Source organism: Hippocampus comes, unplaced genomic scaffold, assembly GCF_001891065.2.
Source record: "Hippocampus comes isolate QL1 unplaced genomic scaffold, H_comes_QL1_v1.1 scaffold204, whole genome shotgun sequence".
Lineage (NCBI taxonomy): Eukaryota > Metazoa > Chordata > Actinopteri > Syngnathiformes > Syngnathidae > Hippocampus > Hippocampus comes.
In genome coordinates, this window is record NW_017808052.1 from 58,034 (window position 1) to 77,527 (window position 19,494).

The window sequence follows — 19,494 nt, forward strand, 5'->3', positions numbered from 1 at the left end:
ATATATATATATATATACACACGCACACACACACACATAAATAAATAAAGCGCGTCGCCATTGCAAACAAAGTTTGGGCCTGTGGCTTGGCCGCCTGTCCACAGCAAAACCAAGTCAGAAGAATGCATTTCATTGAGGTGCTCATAGTGGGCCGCTGAAAAATGGATAGCGGGCGACCAATGCCCCCCCGAGCCGTAGTTCGGACACCTCTATTGGAGTGTCGAGTAGGTGGACAGAAAGCACGTCTCAACCTGACCAGACTTGATGACATGCTCACTCCTTTATAGTTATGGATTTTTTTTTGTTGTTGTTGTCTGTTAACGGAGAAAAAAAAATGTGGCTGAAAAGTGACAGCCCCAGAAGTGCGCGCAAGCTTCTTTGGTGTCTCGTCTTTCCATTTTGCAGGTTGCGGATCTAAAGTTTTACACGGGACTTATTCCCAAATCGAAGAAGACAAACGGAATCTTGAACTCGGATGAAAGCGGACCGATTCAAACTCGCTAGTCGCGATGCCACCGACGAGTGGGAGGCGCCCGACGGACTCGGGAATTGATGAGAAAAGCGATTTCCAGGAGCACTTTGTACACGGGCTTTCATGTTCCCATTCTGCCCGCAGGACAAATCATTTGGCCTATCGGCGCTTTAAGATAAGACCGCCCGCTTGTCACAGTCAACGATAACTTGCAAGAAAGCGAACGGCGGCGCGGATTGGAGCGTTTGCCAATTTGCTTTCTCGGCCCGTTTTGTGCCGCCGCTCACTTCTTCCTGGCGCGTCCGTCTTGTCGCACGCGACGGACGGCGGCTTTGAATGCGTGGCGTTGAGAATGTGGAGATATCCCGGCAGCTACCTCTACAACAGAGCTTTTTCAAATTCAAAAAAGCTGACAACGTCCCATCGTCATGCCATGACATTCACCGACTTGCAATCACACCGTCGCGCGGTGATTTAGCCCGTCCGACCGTTTTTTGCACAACCCGCGAAACCCAAAATCTACTTTCGAGCCACTCCGCATCGTAGCGCTTTTAACTCACCTTGTTCAATAAACACGGTGAAGCCGTTTTGATTTTTCCATTTAAAGTCTTCTGTCTTCCAGGGAGTTCGGGAGATGGAAGGTGAACAATTTGGCATCAGAAAGAAGAGAGCTCTCGCAATCGCCGTTACCTTTGACGCCCGAGTTCATCAGGAACACTCGCCTGCTTGGCCGCAGGCCCAGCACCCAGATGATCACTGAGAACCTGATCAAGAAATATGGCACTCACTTCCTGTTGTCCGCTACACTTGGAGGTAAACAGATCAACTGATTTGGAAAGTATGCTGATCATTTGTAATTGATTTTTGTGGTACACATTAACTAACCGAAGCTGGCGGCGGAACCGCAGCTTGTGGGCTTGCCAAGCCACACATTTGATTTTTTTCACGTAAGGGTGAGTTGATGATAATGTATTGTAGATTTTGAAACATATATATATTTTTTAACATCAATTAGAAAATGTGAATTTGGCGAGCGCGACAGATTAGAACAATTTACGAGCATTTGGTTTTGCCAAGGCGTGTTCCATTTTGGGTGAGCATTCGCAGTCCCCGAGAATCAATCCAGTCATTACGGTGAACATTTTAATCAAGTTTAAATGTGAAATCTAGTAGGTAATTAAAAAAAAAAAAATCACAACACAGAGGTTAACAGGAAAGCTAATATTAGAATGCGGAGGTGTCGGGGGAGGGACGCTAAGAGAAGTTCAAAAATGAGACACAAAGTAACAAGCCAAATCTTGAAATAAAACAAGACCTGATTCAGTCAAGGCACAAAGTAAACGCAAAAAGACCAAACAAACCCCGGGTACTAAATACGAACAAACCGTCGAGACACGAGTGGCTGAGGGAGCGGATTGGACGAGCACAGGTGGCAACAAACCAACTCGCAAGACATGGCATGTATTGACTATTGGAGTTAAAATGAGACATAAGATTGGCTGATGGCGAGATTGCTACCGCGTGTGCCACAGGCAGCGATCGGCACACTAATGGACAATCTGAACAAAGCTTTTCCCATCAATGGGGTTCTTGGCCGCACTTCCCATTCGTTCATTTTCGGCGGGAAAGAAATTGTGTAGTTCTTTCAATCATTTCTTTCTTTGAATAGAGCGAAAAGTTCTAAAGTCCAGCACCCCTTCTCAATCTGCTCACCTTCACCTTTTTTAACTGGGCTTGCGGCCCATGTTATTTACTGATGAATTTGTTTTCGGTCATGTCGAGGGCGCTGAAAAATGGATGACAGTCCGCAAACGGCCCCCGGGCCGTAGTTTGCACACCGATGCGATTTTGGGTCTGGACTTTGCCTGGGCCATTACATGAATATATTTTTTGCATGGTAACGCCGACTGCCTTGTTGTTTCGGTCATTTGCTTGCATAAAGTAATAAAAAAAAAAAAAAAAAAAAATCCAGTGAGGTTTGTGAGGTGTCCAAAAGGGGTTTGAATACATTATCAAGATGCTGTGGATGAGGACAAAAGGTGCTTGTCCTGAGGCAAACGCTGGTAGAAGACGCCACGGAGGGCCAAAGAAAATTTGCAACGTCGATTCGGTTTGCAGAGGAACTCTTGTCAATAACTTTGGTCGTGACTCTTGGCTTTCAGGTGGTTACTATTGTTCGTGGACGTTTCTACAATGCCGCTCGACAGGCCGCCCGAGCTACTTGGATGGCGGCCAGTACTTTGTGGGATGAAAAGAGGATGGGAAGGAGTTGCCATTGGATGCTTGCCAAATAACTGCCTGCGTGCCTCCAAATGGGAAAACAAAAAAAGAAAGAGAGGGGAAAAAAAAAACACAGATGGACGAATGAAATTAATAAATAGATCGACGGGGGTGTGGGGGGGGGGGGCTTGAAGGGCACTCAAAAATCAACCGAGTACGGCAAGCGGTGCATTCTGTGATCGGCACTTACTGGATAAATGGCAACTCGAGGGATCTGAAACTAGGTTGAATATACCGACGGGGGACCTCGCACCCCATCACTCTTGTCAACAAGCTTTGCCGTGCAATTACTGTCCTGCTAATAATAACAATGAAGCCGCTTTGATTTTTCACCGGTGAAATCCTCCTTTGAGCGAGGCACACGTTGTTCAAACAAATCCAATTGACTGCGGTGTCAACAAAATAATTCAGTATGAATGGTCAACGACTTCATGATGAAACACATGTTGCAGCTCGCCACGTGCATCCGAGCCGCTTTATCCTCTCGCGGTGCTGTCGATTCAAACTGTTTGGGTCGGACATCAACATGAGACAAGAGACAAGAGCTGCAGATTTTAGCTTTCAATTCTAGTGGGTCCTCGCGCAACACAAAACGCGTATTGGCCACCGCCGGGCACTGAATTCCAACGCCCACAGTCGATCACATTTAAACGCGGCGCCGTGAAAGACAACATCGCTTGGGGCCCGGCTCCGGCCGATCGGAGTGGCCTTTGACGGGCAACTTGCCCCACGCAATATGGCCAGCTGGTGGACAGTTTGGCTTTTTATTTCAGTGTTATTATTTTGACACTTTCAGAGGACTTTGAAAGCTTTGAGTTGCATTGCAAGAGTCGTTGTGTGCCGTGCTTGAAAAATGACAACAACAACTTCTGATTTTTGTGCAGGGGAGGAAGCCTTAACAATATTTGTGGACAAGCGGAAACTCAGTCGGAAAGGAGACGTGAGCGATTACGCGACGAATTCATCGACGGTCAATCTGGAAGCTCTGCACCAGCTGGCCGCGTCCTACTTCATTGACAGGGAGAGCACGCTGCGCAAGCTGCATCACATCCAGATCGCCTCCACTGCCATCAAGGTAAAATGATGGCATTGCGAGCACCTCATTTGGGGACACCGACATCTGCTTTTGTGCTTCTCCCAACTTTTTTCACCACCATGAAAAAAAACAAAACAGAAAAATACATTTTGCTCTCCAAGTACCACCATGATAATGCTAATTTGAACCCTAACTTTACTCTCAATTTGTGGTTCTCAAACTTCATCTAATAATAAGTGTACTTAAAAATGATGACTAATATCGATTTTTTTTTTTAGTATTTCAATATGCCGAGTATGCTCCCTGGCTTGTGATCCCGCTCGCTTGCTGGCGCGTTAGCTCGCAGGCTAACAGTTAAGTTTCCATTTCTATGTCCGGAGTGCGGCTGAAGCCAGTTGGACTGGTACCGAAGCCGGCGTGCTAATGGCGGCGAAGAGCGAGGTGGGCCCAGAGACGCGCTCGCCCAAATCACGCAAAACACCTCACAGTTCAGGGAAGACGCGATTATTTCAGGGTGAGCTTCATGCTAACCGAACGCCGTCATGGCAGAAATGCGACACGTATGAGCAAATGGGTGCGCACGGATGGAAAGCGAGGAGCAGTGAAGTCCACATGCTGGCATGTGGAATTAGGTTTCCTCTTAACAATTCATTTGTTTGCCGTTGAAAAAAGAGAAAGACGGCGTGGAGATGACACTCTGTGGTCAGTGCGCTGGTGATAGGATTTAATCACCGGCGGCGCATTGAGTCAGCAGGAAACACTGATGAGCGCATCTGGTGAGGGGAAGATAAATGAATCTTGTGAAGCCGTGCCAGTGACAGGTTGCTGCCACCGGTTGTCACCTTCAGGTAGCGCGCGGCAATTATGGTGACAGGGGAGAGGGCGAACCCTCTTCCTGTCTTTTTTTTTTTTTTTTTTTCCACGGCTAAAGCCGACGTGGAACCTGAATTAGCCAACCTACATTAGCCTTTCTCTCGGGAGTCACAGAGCCGTGTCTGCGAAGAGACAAATGCTCGCTTCATTTTCGAAGCTCCGGAGAAAGCGCCGGAGAAAGAGTGTTTGGTTTGGTTCGGGGGGTTTTTTTTCATGCTCTAAAGGCAGTTATCTTGCGTAGCTGACAGGCGAGAAGTGCAAAGAGCCAGAGTGGGAGATTCACCTCCATCACTTTTAAAAACGAGTCAAAGGAGAATAATTCCCCCACTCTGTGTATCATTTCCACGGGGCGGTGACCCACACGGTAGCAGAACGGATCCCTCTCGGCGCTCTCTGCATGATTTGAAATCAAACAAGTTGAGGAGGAAAAAAGGAAAGAGGCAAAGCCTGCTGTCGGCATGCAAAGGTGAAATTGAAGCTCATTTTGAAGGAAAAGCCCATTACTGTTGCGGCCGGCTCAAGAATGAATGAAAGGAGACATCTCGGCTCTTGGCGAGACGCCACAAACCAACTGAAAACAGTGGGACCTCGACTTACGAACGTCTCTTCATACGAAATGTTCGAGTGACGAAATGCCTCAACGGGAAAATAGTGCCTCTTTGTTACGAAAGAAATTTCAAGATACGAAAGGTAAAAATGCAGTCTGGGCCGCTCCTCGCAGCTCCGACTTTCCTGAAGGCAACGTACTTCAAGCTGTTCTGCCATTGGCTCTTACCTGCAATGTTCCTGGCACCCCATTGGCTAAGAGTGACCTCGACCGACTGTGTGTCGACAGATAGATAGATCGATATGTGTTGATGCGGCGTCCTCGTCATTCGCCCGTCGGGGCATGGGGGCGAATGACGTTTTACGTAAATGTGAACAATGTGTGTCGACAGATAGATATGTTGATGCAGCGTCCTCGTCATTCGCCCGTCGAGGCATGGGGGCGAATGACGTTTTACGTAAATGTGAATCAGCCAGAAAAGGGTTTTCACCAGTCGGGCGATCACTCACGATGCTCACGTTTGCCTTGGACATTTTCGAAGGATTGTTAAAAGCCGAGAAAAGCAAACGGCTCAGTTCTTTACAAACCACCAGGTAAAAACCGCTTCTGAGAGTTTTCTTATCTTCGTAACACTGTCAGCAGGTTCCACCTGGGGCGTCTACCGCAGGCTGAAACCTCTTCAGAGGGCTAAAATGGAACTTTGGTGATGTTTCGGCGAAGGGTAGCCATCATCAAACCCGCTTTCCAATCCATCTGAGCGGTTGGCCCACAATCGTCAGTCAATCGGCTGACCTTTTGTGCGGTAAACATAACGGAGGTGCTCTTTAGGCTGGATCCATAGCCCTGGAACAAACTGCGCATTCATTTCAGCGAATCACCACCACAACACGAAACGTGTGCAACCCCCCCACCCACCCCAAAAAACGGAACTTGATTATTTGTGTTAAGATCGCATTTCGCTGGCGCACTGCTCCCACGGCTCACTTTTATTTCTCGGAATGTGCCGACTCCTTGACGCACGTTGGCACTCGGGCAAGAACGGCGCACGGACAGAGGCAATTTCCCACAGCGCTGATCCCCCCCAAGCAGCCCCGTATTTCGATACATTGGGCCAATAATGTTCGAGCTAGTATTTCTAATATAATAAGCAGCTGCCGTGAAAACCGGAAATTGAATGCTCTGCTCGTCACTCCAATTTTTTTTTTCCCCCCCTTTGGGGAGGACCATATGCTATATCACATGGCTTATCAAATAATACCTTATATGCTTTCAATATTCATGGACTCTGAATGCCAACGCTGTATCTCATTTCCTCACATTGATGTCAGCAATAAAATTCATCATGAAAGAAGCAGGGCGTTTATGATGCGATTGAAATATTGGGAGGAGAATTGAGTCAACTGATGTTTGTTTTTTTTTTTGGATGCCTCCTCCTTTCCTTTCCCTCAAGAATTCCTTTCTGTGTACTGCACTTGCCTTTGATTGCGTGCGGCGTACCCGTTGTGCGGGCTCGCGGTGACTCATTTGAGTTTGAAAGGTCCCTCTGCAATTTGGGATTGTGACCGATCGGCCGACTCTCTTTGGCCGGACCTCCTCCATCGGTCATATTACGCCAAGTGGCAAATGACAAGCGTGATTAGGACAAGTGGCTCAACAAAGTGCGATGTCTCTGCGCACAAAGAGAGAAAAATGGAGAGCACTTTGATGCGCTGCATCATGTAATATAAGTCATCAGCTATCCGCTCGCTAATGAAGCGAAAGAGGATGCCGCGCCGAAGCCGCTTTATTCCGAAAGGCCACGTGAAACATCCGCAATCAAACACGAGGACGAACAGGAATGTGGCCTTGCGTCTTTACCTCCGTTTTACCGAGTCTTCAACATACTTTTACTTCCGCGCGTTCACAGGGCAAACTGACGAGACGCAGCCATGTCTAATACGCCGCCATCCTCAAAACAAAGTTGTTTTTCCACCCTAGCTGCGTATAATACGCTACCCTGATTTGCTGGTAGCCACAATTATCATCCGGACCGATTATGCGTGTTTTCAATGCTCCCGTAAATACCGTCTCACGATGAAACCTGATGCCTGAAAGTTGCCCTCTTTTGAATTGCTTTCGCCAATCTTGGTGGTGACAAGTTGCCCTGTTTTCCACTGTTTTGGTCAAGCTCGCCCACTTGCACCTCTCCTGTTTTGAAGAGAGCGCCAGGAGGGTGTGCGGGGACGGGAAAAAAAAAAATCCTTTGGATTTGAACATATACGTCACTTGCACCTGGTTAAATGCTGTTAAGCTAACATGTTGGCTGTAAAAAAAGGATTATATATGGTGGTGTGACAAACTGCTTTGCATTTTATCGTTGCGTGTAGCTGTTGAGGGCTTGTTATAAGCGTGCCAAGCTAAGTACTGCAATGTACAAGCTCGTAAACGAGCTCGTTTTTCGTAAAAGCGACATCACGCTCACAGTAGCGATTTTTGCCGGCGGAAACGGCACATTTGAGTAAGCTCGGGTGGTTAAAACACGATCGGTAGGAACGGCAAGTGTGTCAGGCTGTCGGTATGCAGTCATTTGCGTCTAATAAACGGCCATTGAAAAGTAAACAGACAGCCCCCCCCCCCCCCAAGTGTTGTGGGCCCGCAGGGAGGACAGCCGCTGCTGGACGACAGCAGCAGGCGCCGTAGAATCGTTTTTTTTTTTTTAAAGAACCTTACGTCGTTGGAAATTAGCAACAGTGTGTGGCGGCAACGACTGGAATCTGGAAAACAAGTCAAGTCAGCCGCTACGCCGCGACAATCCACCGGAAACAACTTCAAAGTAAAAGCTTGCCAAGGCATTGGTCGGGTAAGGTTTATTTTGAAGTTGGCCTACTCAGGCGAAGCATGAACTATTGTCGGTGCTGGTAATTGTGGAAACGAGGTAAAAATGTCTTGTGTCGCATTCACACCCGTGTACAATACGCCCAATTCGGGATTGTTTTGGGGGGGGACAAAATGCGTCTTATGCATGGGATTTTACGGTACGTCTTCACTTCAACGCGGCATGCAAGGTGAAACTTTTTATAGTGTTGCACAATATAACACAGTGCAATCCGTCCTTATTTAGATGGCGCTTGCACAGCTGCAGCTGTCACGAGGAGGTCAAAATGGCCCAGGCGTCCCCATTTATTGCCGTTTGACGTTATTGATCTGTACTTGATGGAAGAGTGACAGTGGAACATATTCATGCAAGATTTGTGATGCAAAAAGCCAAGTAGCATTCATAGCCTACAAATTACACATATCTTCAAATGAACTTGGTTGTTCAGCGAAGGGCTAATTTTTTTTTTTTTTCTTTCCTTCCTTGTTGCCCAGGTGACTGAAACTCGCACTGGTCCCCTTGGATGCAGTAACTATGACAACCTTGACTCCGTTAGCTCAGTACTGGTCCAGAGCCCTGAAAACAAGGTCCAGCTGCAAGGTCGGTTTTCTTTCGACACATTTCTCATGATTATATTTGCAGATTCATTTTCTTCCCCGAGAGGAAATAATTGTTGTACTCCGCTGGATATTTTGTATGTGTGCGTGACAAAACACAAAGGAACACATTCGCTCCCGGGCAAGAGGCAAGCACGGGAGAGATCTCACCGCCGCGACGCAACATTAGCATAGTGGAGCCTCCAAAGTTGAACGTCATTAACGTTGAGGACGCTCTTCGAACTTTGATGCGTTGTGATTAGCAAACCCTTTTCCCGTGGGAGCAACGGAAATAGAAACCCAGTCCCCTCATGCATACGAATGGAACAAAGCTTTCCATTTCATTTTTTCACATACGTTTTTTTTTTGGGTGGCCTCCAAAATGTTGATCATGCGAGGCCTAATTGAGCCGCGGATTTAACTGCTTGAATGTACCTCGACTTACTTCATTTCACTTTTGTAAATAAATAAACGGGGAACATGGACGGGACACAACGATCGTATCGTGCGCGCAGAAAAAATCAAGCCGCGTCCCGCACGTCCAGTTTTAGAGACTGCCAAGTTGTTTATCGATGAAGTGGTCCACCACTCCTGTACTAATCCATTCATCCGGCAATCAACGATCTCCGTGTCATACTGTAGCCAGCTTACTCGCAAGAACTCGCAAAACCCCGAGCGACTTTCCGCTTGTCGTAAAGCAAAGCTTGGCGGCGCAGGTTTGCAAATCCTCCTTCCCGACTACTTGCGAGAAGGCTTCGTGCGGGCGGCCCTCAGCTACATCGCCTGCAACGGGGAAGGCGACTTTGTCTGCAAGGACGACGACTGCTGGTGCGGCTGCGACGCCAAGTTCCCACAATGCAACTGCCCGTACGCGGATATCCAAGCCATGGAGGAGAGCCTGGAGAGGATCACGCAGACCTGGGCGCGCCTTTACAAAGATTTTGAAGAATCAGGTGAGAAGGAGAAGCAATTCATCGGTTCCACGCGCAATGGAGCCTCGGTATTCATGGACACGTTGCAGATATCAATGATTCAGATGAAAAGGGGACTGAATATGAATTGCTAAGTGTTGCACCTTCCGTGTCAGATTTCCCATCCTTTGTTCGTCCTTGTTTCTTGCAACTCAGAGGGGACCGACAAGGAGTTGCTGCAATGTCTGCATGGGACGCATTCAAAACGCATCCCAGGCAAGCGTTTGGGGGGCATTGAGACTTGGTTTTTCCTCGAGTAGCTTACAGTAGGTCAGGAGGAGATTAATCAGCAATACAAAGCCATTTATTTCGACTTTGAAATGACAGCAAAGAAATGCTTGAATGGAGGCTCTCGGCGTCACGTTTGGCGAGCATTGCTGCGCTCGGCAAAATCAAATAGGATAGGCCCTTTTGGTTTTTGGTCACCTCTCACTGGAAATATCCTCGAGCGCAATCACTTTCAAAGTTGATGCTTTCATAGCCAGATGGAAAGGGAGTGCGGGCGCATGCCCGGAATCCAAACGCTCAAGGTGTCATTGTGTCCTTCGGCAGAGGATCTCGCTCATTTCCATAACGCGGCAGCTTATCAGCACAAGGCCAGTCCACAGCGATAGCGGTATCGCCGCTAATATCAGCGGCAAAAATGTTTGGGCAAATGCTGAACGATTGTTTTCGCAACTTCATGTGGTGAAAGATGAAGCGATATCGTCATCGTTCCTGTGAAGTGTCCCATGTGGAACTCCGATAAGGTCGGCCTCGAACTCTGCCATGATTTTGTTGCCATTACGGACGATTGTCGAAATCGTCAACTTGGCCAATTCGAAGTCTCGGCTGAGCTTCGTCTGGGAGGCTCTCGTTCGAGAGCGAGAGACGATTTCAGCCTTCTCAGACAGCGAGATTTGCTTCCGTTGACCAGACGTGTTTTCAGAGCGTGTGCGCGGTGCCTCCGGAAGTACAGTCATACAAGAAACCCGTTTGAACAAGTGGCACCCAAGTGATCAAGCGGAAGGCTTGAAAAAAAAAAAAAGGAGCAGAGGTTACGCAGCGCGCCCACGAAAAAAAAAAGGAGCAGAGGTTACGCAGCGCGCCCACGTCAACATTAGCGGCCGGGTGGCGAAAAACAAGCCGGCAGCCACCGGACAAAAGCAGCAGCAATCGATCGTGTCACACTTGCAAGTAGCAATGATGCTAACGCTGCATGTGGGATCACAAATTAAGATTAATCTTAACATATTTAACACATTTAGTATTATTGGCGGAATTATGATTCCTGAATGGTCCGTTTCTCGGTAATTGACTGGGTTAATTTGATTCTATATTTGTTGTGCAAAATAACACTGAAATGAATGGAAAAACAAAAATGTTTTTTTTTTTTTGTTGTTGTCAATGGAAAAAAAAAAAGGTAGCCGGTCAGCAAACAGCATGGACTTGTCTCTGCTGGTCCGTGACACAAAAAAAGGTTGGGGACCGCGACACGAAGGCACAGTCTCGCGCCCCAAACGGTCGGAGAAATAGAAAACGGGATCGCCGAGTGTGGCAATGGAAGCGGGACTAAGTAGTCTTGACACAAGGCTTGATGGGTTTCATTCAATTAGCCGAAGGGAGGCGTTTCCGTAAGGCCTTATCGCAATGGTATGGCCTCAATGTGCCCTTTTCTGTGGTTGCAGATGAATTCAAAGCCTTCCACGCAACGCTGCCCCAAAAGCATTTCCTGAACGTATCCGCCATCCGACACTTGTGGTCCCTCGACGCTTTGCTCCACGGGCGATACGAGCAGTTGGAGAGCAGCACGCGCGCCGTCGCCAAGCGCGCGGAGAGAGTCGTCTTCAAGCTTTTCGGTTTAAGCAAAAGATGTCGCCGGCAGCCGCAGGTTCGCTTGCCGAGAGAGAGGTGAGCAAAATTGTCAAATTTTATACTGTACGTACAGCAGATAAAACAGCGCTCCAGACCAGCTTAGCTGAAGTTAAAATTCTTCGTCTGCATTATAGGAGGTATTTTTTTTTTTTTTGCTCTCTTCATATTTTCACATTCACATTCAATTCCCGCTGCCGCACAAAAGTGGCTTAGGAGGAGCGACGCCTCGCATCCCACAAACATCTGAGGATTAACATACATTTTATTCCACAACAAAGTCCCATCTTATCTTCAAAGTGAAACAAATGTGAAAGGAAGAGATTTAAAAAAACAAAAAAAAAGCAGCAGTTGCCATGCGTTTCCTCCCCTCTGTAGGAAGCAACGAGGATCGGAGGCAAAATGGAACCCGTCAAGAAAGACGTAATAAGCGAGAGACAGCGCGCGAAAAAGCACATGCCTGGAGCATTCTCCGGTCACATATCCAAAAAAAAAAAAAAAAAAAATGCTTTCATTCCGTTTCAATTTTGTGCACTAATTATTAAGCGCGTAGCAAACGGTATCATTAACGACGACGCTTACAATTACCAAGATTTCAAGTAGAATGAGCAATGCTTTTCCAGAGTTCCTTTTCCGCAGACTGAATCACCAGTTGTGTGCTTTATTCCCACAACAACAAAAAATGGAATTGTTGGATTGCTCAATTCCCTGCCAATATGACACGACGGCAAAAGCGGAAGGATAACGTGTGTCGTTTGTCCCTTTCCTTGCATTTCCTCCCGCAGGTCTCAGTCCTACCCCCCCACCCCACACCACCACAATCAATATGATTAGAACAACATGATGATCATTTCGTAGTTAGCAAGGCCAAGAACTGCAAATTCATTTCACTGAATAATGCAGTTATTTGTTTGGTTGAAAGTACGCGAGCAGTACGCGAGTACTTCGAGCATTTGACCTTCGAGCATTTGACCTTGTAAATCTTTTAAGATACGTTTGGGTGATTTTCATACTGTACAATTATTTTTTTTAAAAACGCGTGTCACAGCGCTCAACGGGTTAGCACGTCGGCGTGACGGTGCAGAGGTTGGATTCGAGCTGCGGCCTTCCCGTGTGGAGTTTGCATATTGTCGCCGTGGTCTAAATGAGCGGGACTCCAAGGCTTCCTTGCTAACCTTTGGTCCACGTCATCTGGATCGTATGACAAAACAACATGCCATGGGATCTTCGGGCTTGCTTGTTTTTCAACTGTCAAATGAAGCTGTTGAAATACGACGCGATGTGGGCCACGCGTCTTTGGAAAGGATCTTTTCCATCGATGGGGCTCGCCACGAAAGTGGTGCCATTCTGCGCTTTGGCTTGAAGCTGTCGAATACGTTCACGCGCCTAGCATGTCACGACGGCAAAAGCGGAAGGATAACGTGTGTCCCTTTGTCTCTTTCCTTGCATTTCCTCCCGCAGGTCTCAGTCCTACTGGCTGAGTCATTTGCAGTCTCTCCTGTATTGTTCCGAGAACAACCAGCTGGGCGCGTTCTCCGAGGAGCTCCGCAGCTGCAGCTGCCGATACCAACACATCCCCTGTCAGCTCCCTCCGCCCTGCGTCGTCGGCGAAGGCTCCGATTGCGCAGAGTGCGCACCGGACAACCACACCCGATGCGGGGGTTGCAACCACGGCTTCGCCCTCGTACAGGGCGCCTGTAAGCCGGCGGTGGCAGATTCCACCGAAAACTACCTGGGCTTTGAGACAGACCTCCAAGATTTGGAACTGGGCTACCTTCTCCAGAGAGCCGATCGTCGGCTGGAGGTATTTGGCCAAAATCCAGAACTGGGGCGCCCAACCTTCTTTCGACCGAAGATCTACCGTCCTTGTTGTTGCCCCCCTCAAACAAAATTACATTTCACCTATTTTGATGATCTCGTGCCTCCTTCTCCACACTTGTTTGGTGCACCCGTATCCAAATGAGGGAATTTGTCAGTTCGGCGCTGGAGCACAACGCCCCCTCGAGATTTGCGCCTATCTAGCCCCGGCCTCGGTTGACCGTCCGCAAATGAACGTGAAAGCATTTGTGCGCCATTTTGCTCATGTGTTGATTTTCCTTCTCAGGTCCACGCAATTTTCATCAGCAACGACATGCGTCTTAATAGCTGGTTTGACCCGTCGTGGAGGAAGAGGATGCTGCTGACCCTGAAGAGTAACAAGTACAAATCCAACATGGTGCACATGCTGCTGGGAATCTCTCTTCAGGTTTGCCTGACCAAGAACAGCACCTTGGAGCCCGCTCTCACCCTCTACGTCAATCCCTTTGGCGGGAGCCATTCGGAGAGCTGGTCCATTCCCGCCAACGAGAACCACTTTCCCGACTGGCGGGCCACAAAGCTGGACCTGCCCTTCGAGTGTTACAACTGGACTCTGACGCTTGGGAACAAGTGGAAGACGTTCTTCGAAACCATCCACGTCTACCTGCGGAGCAGGATAACCACGCCCAACGGCGCCAACGACACGGTGTATTACGAGCCGCTGGAGATGACGGATCCCGGACGCAATCTGGGCTACATGAAAATCAACAGCATCCAAGTCTTTGGTTACAGTATGCACTTTGACCCGGAGGCCATCCGGGACTTGATCCTGCAACTGGACTACCCTTACACCCAAGGTTCCCAGGACACGGCGACGCTGCAGCTCTTGGAAATACGCGATCGGGTCAACCGGCTCTCGCCGCAAGGTCAACCCAGGTTGGACTTGTTCGCCTGCCTTCTCCGACACCGACTGAAACTGACCGCCGGCGAGGTCGCTCGCATCCACGCCTCCTTGGAGGCCTTCAGCGCCCGTCTGCCCAATTCCGTGGACTACGAAACGGCGAAGCTTTGCAGTTAACAGCCGCTTGGAGCCTCGCTCTCACGTTGAAGCGTGACGATGAAGCGGACTTTCCTGCACGCGCCGTCCGCGGTGTGTTTCTTGACTGGCGTTGCCCTCTTTGAACAGATGAGGACCACGTGGCGTGTGGCCTCCGAAAACTCCACTCTGGAGACCCCCGCCACGAAAATATCAAAGGAATCGCGTGAATTGGTGACAGAACGCACCGAGTACGGTACCGTACACCGCAGTCGAAATTGTGATTGGAGAAATCAAGAGGCAAACCGAACCGTTCTCTCAGAGACCGCTCACTTTGACTTCAGATTCAGAAAACTTTATTTATCCCCGTGGGGCAATGAGAGACTGTCAGCACCAAGCCCAGTGAATGGACAGAAATGGACTACTGGTAAAATGTCGCAATCTGTTTGTTTGTAATTTTTTTGATATGTCCCTTTGCTTCAGTAACAGTGCCCTTGCCATGAACCCCAGAATGCAGAGGTGTCCATATTTTGGAGATCAATTGATATTAAAACACACGTAACAGAAAGCAGGGGTGGACTGATTTTTCCCAAACTACTTATCTTGTTGTCATCATCTGATTTTAGACGTCACTCAAAAACGCACGTGTATGGAGTTTTGTTTGTTTATCAAGACCGGTTGCAGCTGCACTCATGACATATGCTCGGTTTTATCTTCGACAAAAACGGAATGAGGAACACACTAAATCGTCCCGAGATGTGTTTGTGAGCCCTGCGATTGGCTGGCAACCAGTTCAGGGTGTACCCCGCCCACTACCCCAAGACAGCTGGGATAAGCTCCAGCACGCCCGCATACCTCATGACTCATGACATGACTTTAGGGATGAAGACACGCTTTCCGCAGGAGCAGCTAGCCGTGATTCATCGCTTTTTGAGGCGCCACTCCACGCAGCATCCATTATGTTCTGTAAGTGAAAGGCAAAAAGCACCGTTTAATGAGAGGACCTTTAAAAGTCTGCCAATAAAAGGTTTTGAGGACTGAAAATAACACTCCATTTGCCACAAATCAACTTGATATTCTGCTTGGACTCTACCTGTAATGTGGTATTGAATTTTTTCTTTGAATCACTTCAAGAGATTTTTTTTGGGGGGGGGGGGGGGGGGATGACAGTAAGAGTGACACCGTTGTGGCATGTCGATATAAACATATGCAAATAATGATGTCCAGTGAATAACACTCAGTACGGAATCTTATATGGCCATTTGATCTGCAGGACATCCATAAAGAGACTGAATGATTGTGGCCCATTTCATTGGCTTGCCACCTCTGCCCCCTTTTGTCAGTTGCTATCGCCAACGTCTTGCAGCATAACTTCTCGAATCTCGAGACTCGATTGGAACCGGGGTTCATATTCCGATTCTCCGTGAATGGTTCACATTTGAAAAGTTTGGCTCCCCGTTTCGTTGCCCTCGGGGCAGCAGATATTCAATACAAAGACATCTCTATTTAAATAGCGCTTTCACAACAGCTGCCGCCATAACAAAGCGCTTTACACAACAGTTAACATAAGACAGCAAAAATAATTGAACAGAACGCACAGCATAAAGCACGGCCAGCCATACAATCATAACCACTATTCCTGCACACGCCTTGTTGTTTCAAGCGGTTCCAGATGAAAGAGGAGAGAATGAAATTCTCCTTTCACCATGCTCAAAACGGCGAGATTGGTTCACTTTTCTTGGCCCATCTTGTTGTACACTCCTTTCACGACACTTCCAGCCACTCGCGCTTTCGGGAAAAGCGTCCGTAGCTTCATTCAAAAATTGAGCACATGAAAATAAAACTGGCGGTGGCATTCAACAGTTTTCTGTGACAAAAAAATGACCTGAAAATAAGCGTGCCTGAAAATATCTTCTCATGGTCTTAGTGAATGAAGTTCAGCGGACAGTTGGGCCTTTTCTTCAGTTCCGACCTTCATACTCTCCTCCTACTCCACTAGCATTAGCACGGTTAGCATCTACCTGACGCTCGTGTTCACACGCTTTCACCTAAAAACGACCTCAATCGCCACTCGTGCGAATATCGCGTGCTCGGCACTCATGTTTTAACAACGTTGACGACAGATTTTGAGGACGTTGTAGTGCATTTTACTCACACGAGGCAAGAACAGGAGAGACACACGTTGCGCCGTTGTTGTCATCGCAGAAGGAGAATGTCTTCTTCCTCGGTGCTCAAACGCTATACTCTATGCCACCAGTGCCACTGCGCCTCCTTGTGGACATCTGTGGAATAGGTACATGGAAATGGGGAAACTCCTGAGAATATATTCATTTAAACTCGGGAAAATAAGCACAAATAAACGAAAAAAAATAAGAAGGATCTCTATTATTATCTGCTGTATGCTCCGAATTCAGCTTGTTACTAAAACATTTTAAGACATCCGATTTAAACTCTACACAATCAATACTTGATTTTAATGACACATGTCATCTGGATGCGCATGAAGCAGTGGCATCGTCAAAAGCTTGCACGAAAGCAAACTTTTTTTTTCAAGGTCTCAGGGGTCCAGGTGGCGTAACAAAACAGACGAGGAGGAGGCAAAAGGTACGCGTCGCCCACCAATAAATCAATAGGCTTCTTTATTACTTCAGGGAACAAAAGGATCTGCACTGAGATCAATATCAGCACTGAGGATCTCCGATTAAAAAAAAAAAAAAAAGGGGAAAAAAATCATTCTCGGAGCAGATCTTTGTGATCATAACTATTCCTAATAATTTTTGACTGCTGGTTATGTGCGCACAAATCAAACCTGATTTTATAAGCTACTGTGATGAACTGTAAAGTAAGAGAGATGGATTCCATTCAATGCAGCATCGGCTTGTCGATGTGTAAACTGAAAGACCTATTGAACAGTGTTGGGTGACCAGCTTTATAGCGTTGTCATTTTGTCATTTTTTTGCATCAAGATCGACGTCTCCACGATGATCTCCTCTTCTTTTCCTCAAATCTCCAGCATCACAGATTGCTTTCTTGGCACTGGCTCTCAGTCCCTCCAACAACCTTCCTTTGCTACACTTCAAGTGCCTTGAAAGAGGATTCATCCTCTTGGTTTTCTTTTTTTCTTTTTTGACATATTATGTTTCATTAAAACCTCTAATTTCAATATTTTTAATCAGAATATTATTTGAATGATCTGCACAAAACAACCCAAGTTTTGGAAGTGAACTAAGAAATATACCGCCGCAATAAAAGTTCATACTCCAATGCGGTGTTACAATCTGGAATAATAATAAACAAGAATAAACTTATTTGACAACAACAATAAAAAAGAATTCCAAAAAGGCGCAGTACAAATGAGGTCGTTGGTACTCAAAGCCAGCAAAAAACGTGAATAACAAAAAGCACTGGCAAACGGCGAGGAATAACAAAACAACGTAAATAGCTTGTCGGACAACAGTGGTTGAAAATAAAAGTCGAACATATGTTGATCACTGGCCTTGAAATTTGTTGCCAGAGACAAGAATGAACTTCTTATATAGGTCATAGGAACCGCCCGGACATTTACAAAGCGATGCGACAACGACGTGCCAGTGCACAAATCCGCGCGACAAGTAAATCGGTCACATGCATAAACATATATCCGTCGCGTTTGCATCGAGCAAATCAGGAAACGGGGGGGAGATGAGGAGAAAGAAATGTAATTACTTTCCACGTTTGCATCGAGCAAATCAGGAAACGGGGGGGGGAGATGAGGAGAAAGAAATGTAATTACTTTTACATATTCATATCATTTTAATTATAGATAGCATTCAATATTTAACCGGAGCAGGCGGGCAGATTTGACTCGTGTTTGATGTCGCACGGGGGGTAAATGCTAGCGACTGTCAATCATCACCACTCGAAGTGAAGCGAGTTCAAAGTGATCGAAACTTCTCGATGGGACGAGCATTGAGAGCGGAGAAACATATGGAAGTCAAAGCGCACCCGAATCCAATCAGGCTTAATAGGATCACTGAATGTGAAACTGTCATTCCACCCGGCAAGTGACGACGGCCTGACGAAGGTGAGGCTTTACAGCAACAATGGGGAAAAAAAAAAAAAAAAGAAACAACAACAGCCACACACACACACAAAAAAAAAAAAAAAACCCAATCAGCAGGGCCCTGGAGACTCGTTTTAGGCAGCAACATCAATTACCAACGAATTGTGTTAAGGGGCTTGGGGGTCCTCGAGCTCGGCGTTCCAATGTTCGGCGGCAATATTTTGCTGTGCAGCACGGGGGGAAATAAAAGCAAACATTACTCATGAGTTATTCGGTCGTCAAATCACAAATCACATTTTCCAAATTCACTTCATCAATGGTGAGTGTTTCTCAGCTAGGTTTGCATAAATTAAGCCATTCGGACACACAATTCGCACCTCCTAATGAATAAAGGAAATGGATTAGTTGTTTATAGGGCTAAAAAAACAAAATGTCCTTAAATTAGCACAATTGTTCCTGAAGGCAATGTCAGTGAATAGGGACATCTGTTCTGTGTAGATTGAATGAAATCAAGTTTGCGTGTTTCATTTGTGCGTTGTCGATTTCGTGGAAAGAGCGTTTCCGGGAAAAGATTGGAAAGACGAATAATGACTGGACCTGCTGTTTTTTTTTTTTTTCTTTTTTGGTGCCTTCAAGAACATTTGATAACTTTTGTATGCCTTTGTTACAGAAAAGATGTTTTCAAATCAAACTTTGGATGCAGTGTAAGCCTGCTTTGCCCTGACGATGGGGTGTTCAAATGAAATATGTGAGAGCGCAGGCAGCAGTGTGTATATCAGTCGCCGCACTCCTACACGGGGCCTTATCACGCACATGCACAGGAACAAACAATAAAAGGCAGCCCGTTGAATTGAAAGCTTTTAATGCTCTTGTAACACTGCATTTGTTTTTTGAAGGGCTTTTTTCGGGGGGTGGGGGTGCAAGGTCAATTTTTCACTTATGGATAATAACGAGGGCGGCACGGCGGTTGACTGCTTAGCATACACGGCGTAGAGGTGGAGAGTTCCGTTCAGGGCTCACACACGGCGTAGAGGTGGAGAGTTCCGTTCAGGGCTGCCCGGAGACCGCTGGGATGGGCTTCAACATCCCTGCGACCCTTGTGGGATAAGATGAGATAAGATAAGATCAGATAAGATAAG

At 47.1% G+C, this 19,494-nt stretch overlaps 1 protein-coding gene across 2 annotated transcripts in view; it reads left to right on the plus strand.

The window, feature by feature from the left end:
* Positions 1-14,651, plus strand: part of LOC109508220 (BMP/retinoic acid-inducible neural-specific protein 3-like) — a 27,610-nt gene extending 12,959 nt beyond the window's left edge. For both annotated transcript variants that reach the window (XM_019858100.1, XM_019858101.1), the window contains exons 3-9: positions 1,095-1,285; positions 3,637-3,827; positions 8,557-8,662; positions 9,375-9,611; positions 11,297-11,519; positions 12,942-13,284; positions 13,585-14,651. In XM_019858100.1, the coding sequence (XP_019713659.1) occupies positions 1,095-1,285; positions 3,637-3,827; positions 8,557-8,662; positions 9,375-9,611; positions 11,297-11,519; positions 12,942-13,284; positions 13,585-14,355 (2,062 nt within the window). In that variant the 3' untranslated portion in view covers positions 14,356-14,651. The remainder of the gene's footprint in view (positions 1-1,094; positions 1,286-3,636; positions 3,828-8,556; positions 8,663-9,374; positions 9,612-11,296; positions 11,520-12,941; positions 13,285-13,584) is intronic.
* Positions 14,652-19,494: the final 4,843 nt, after the last annotated feature.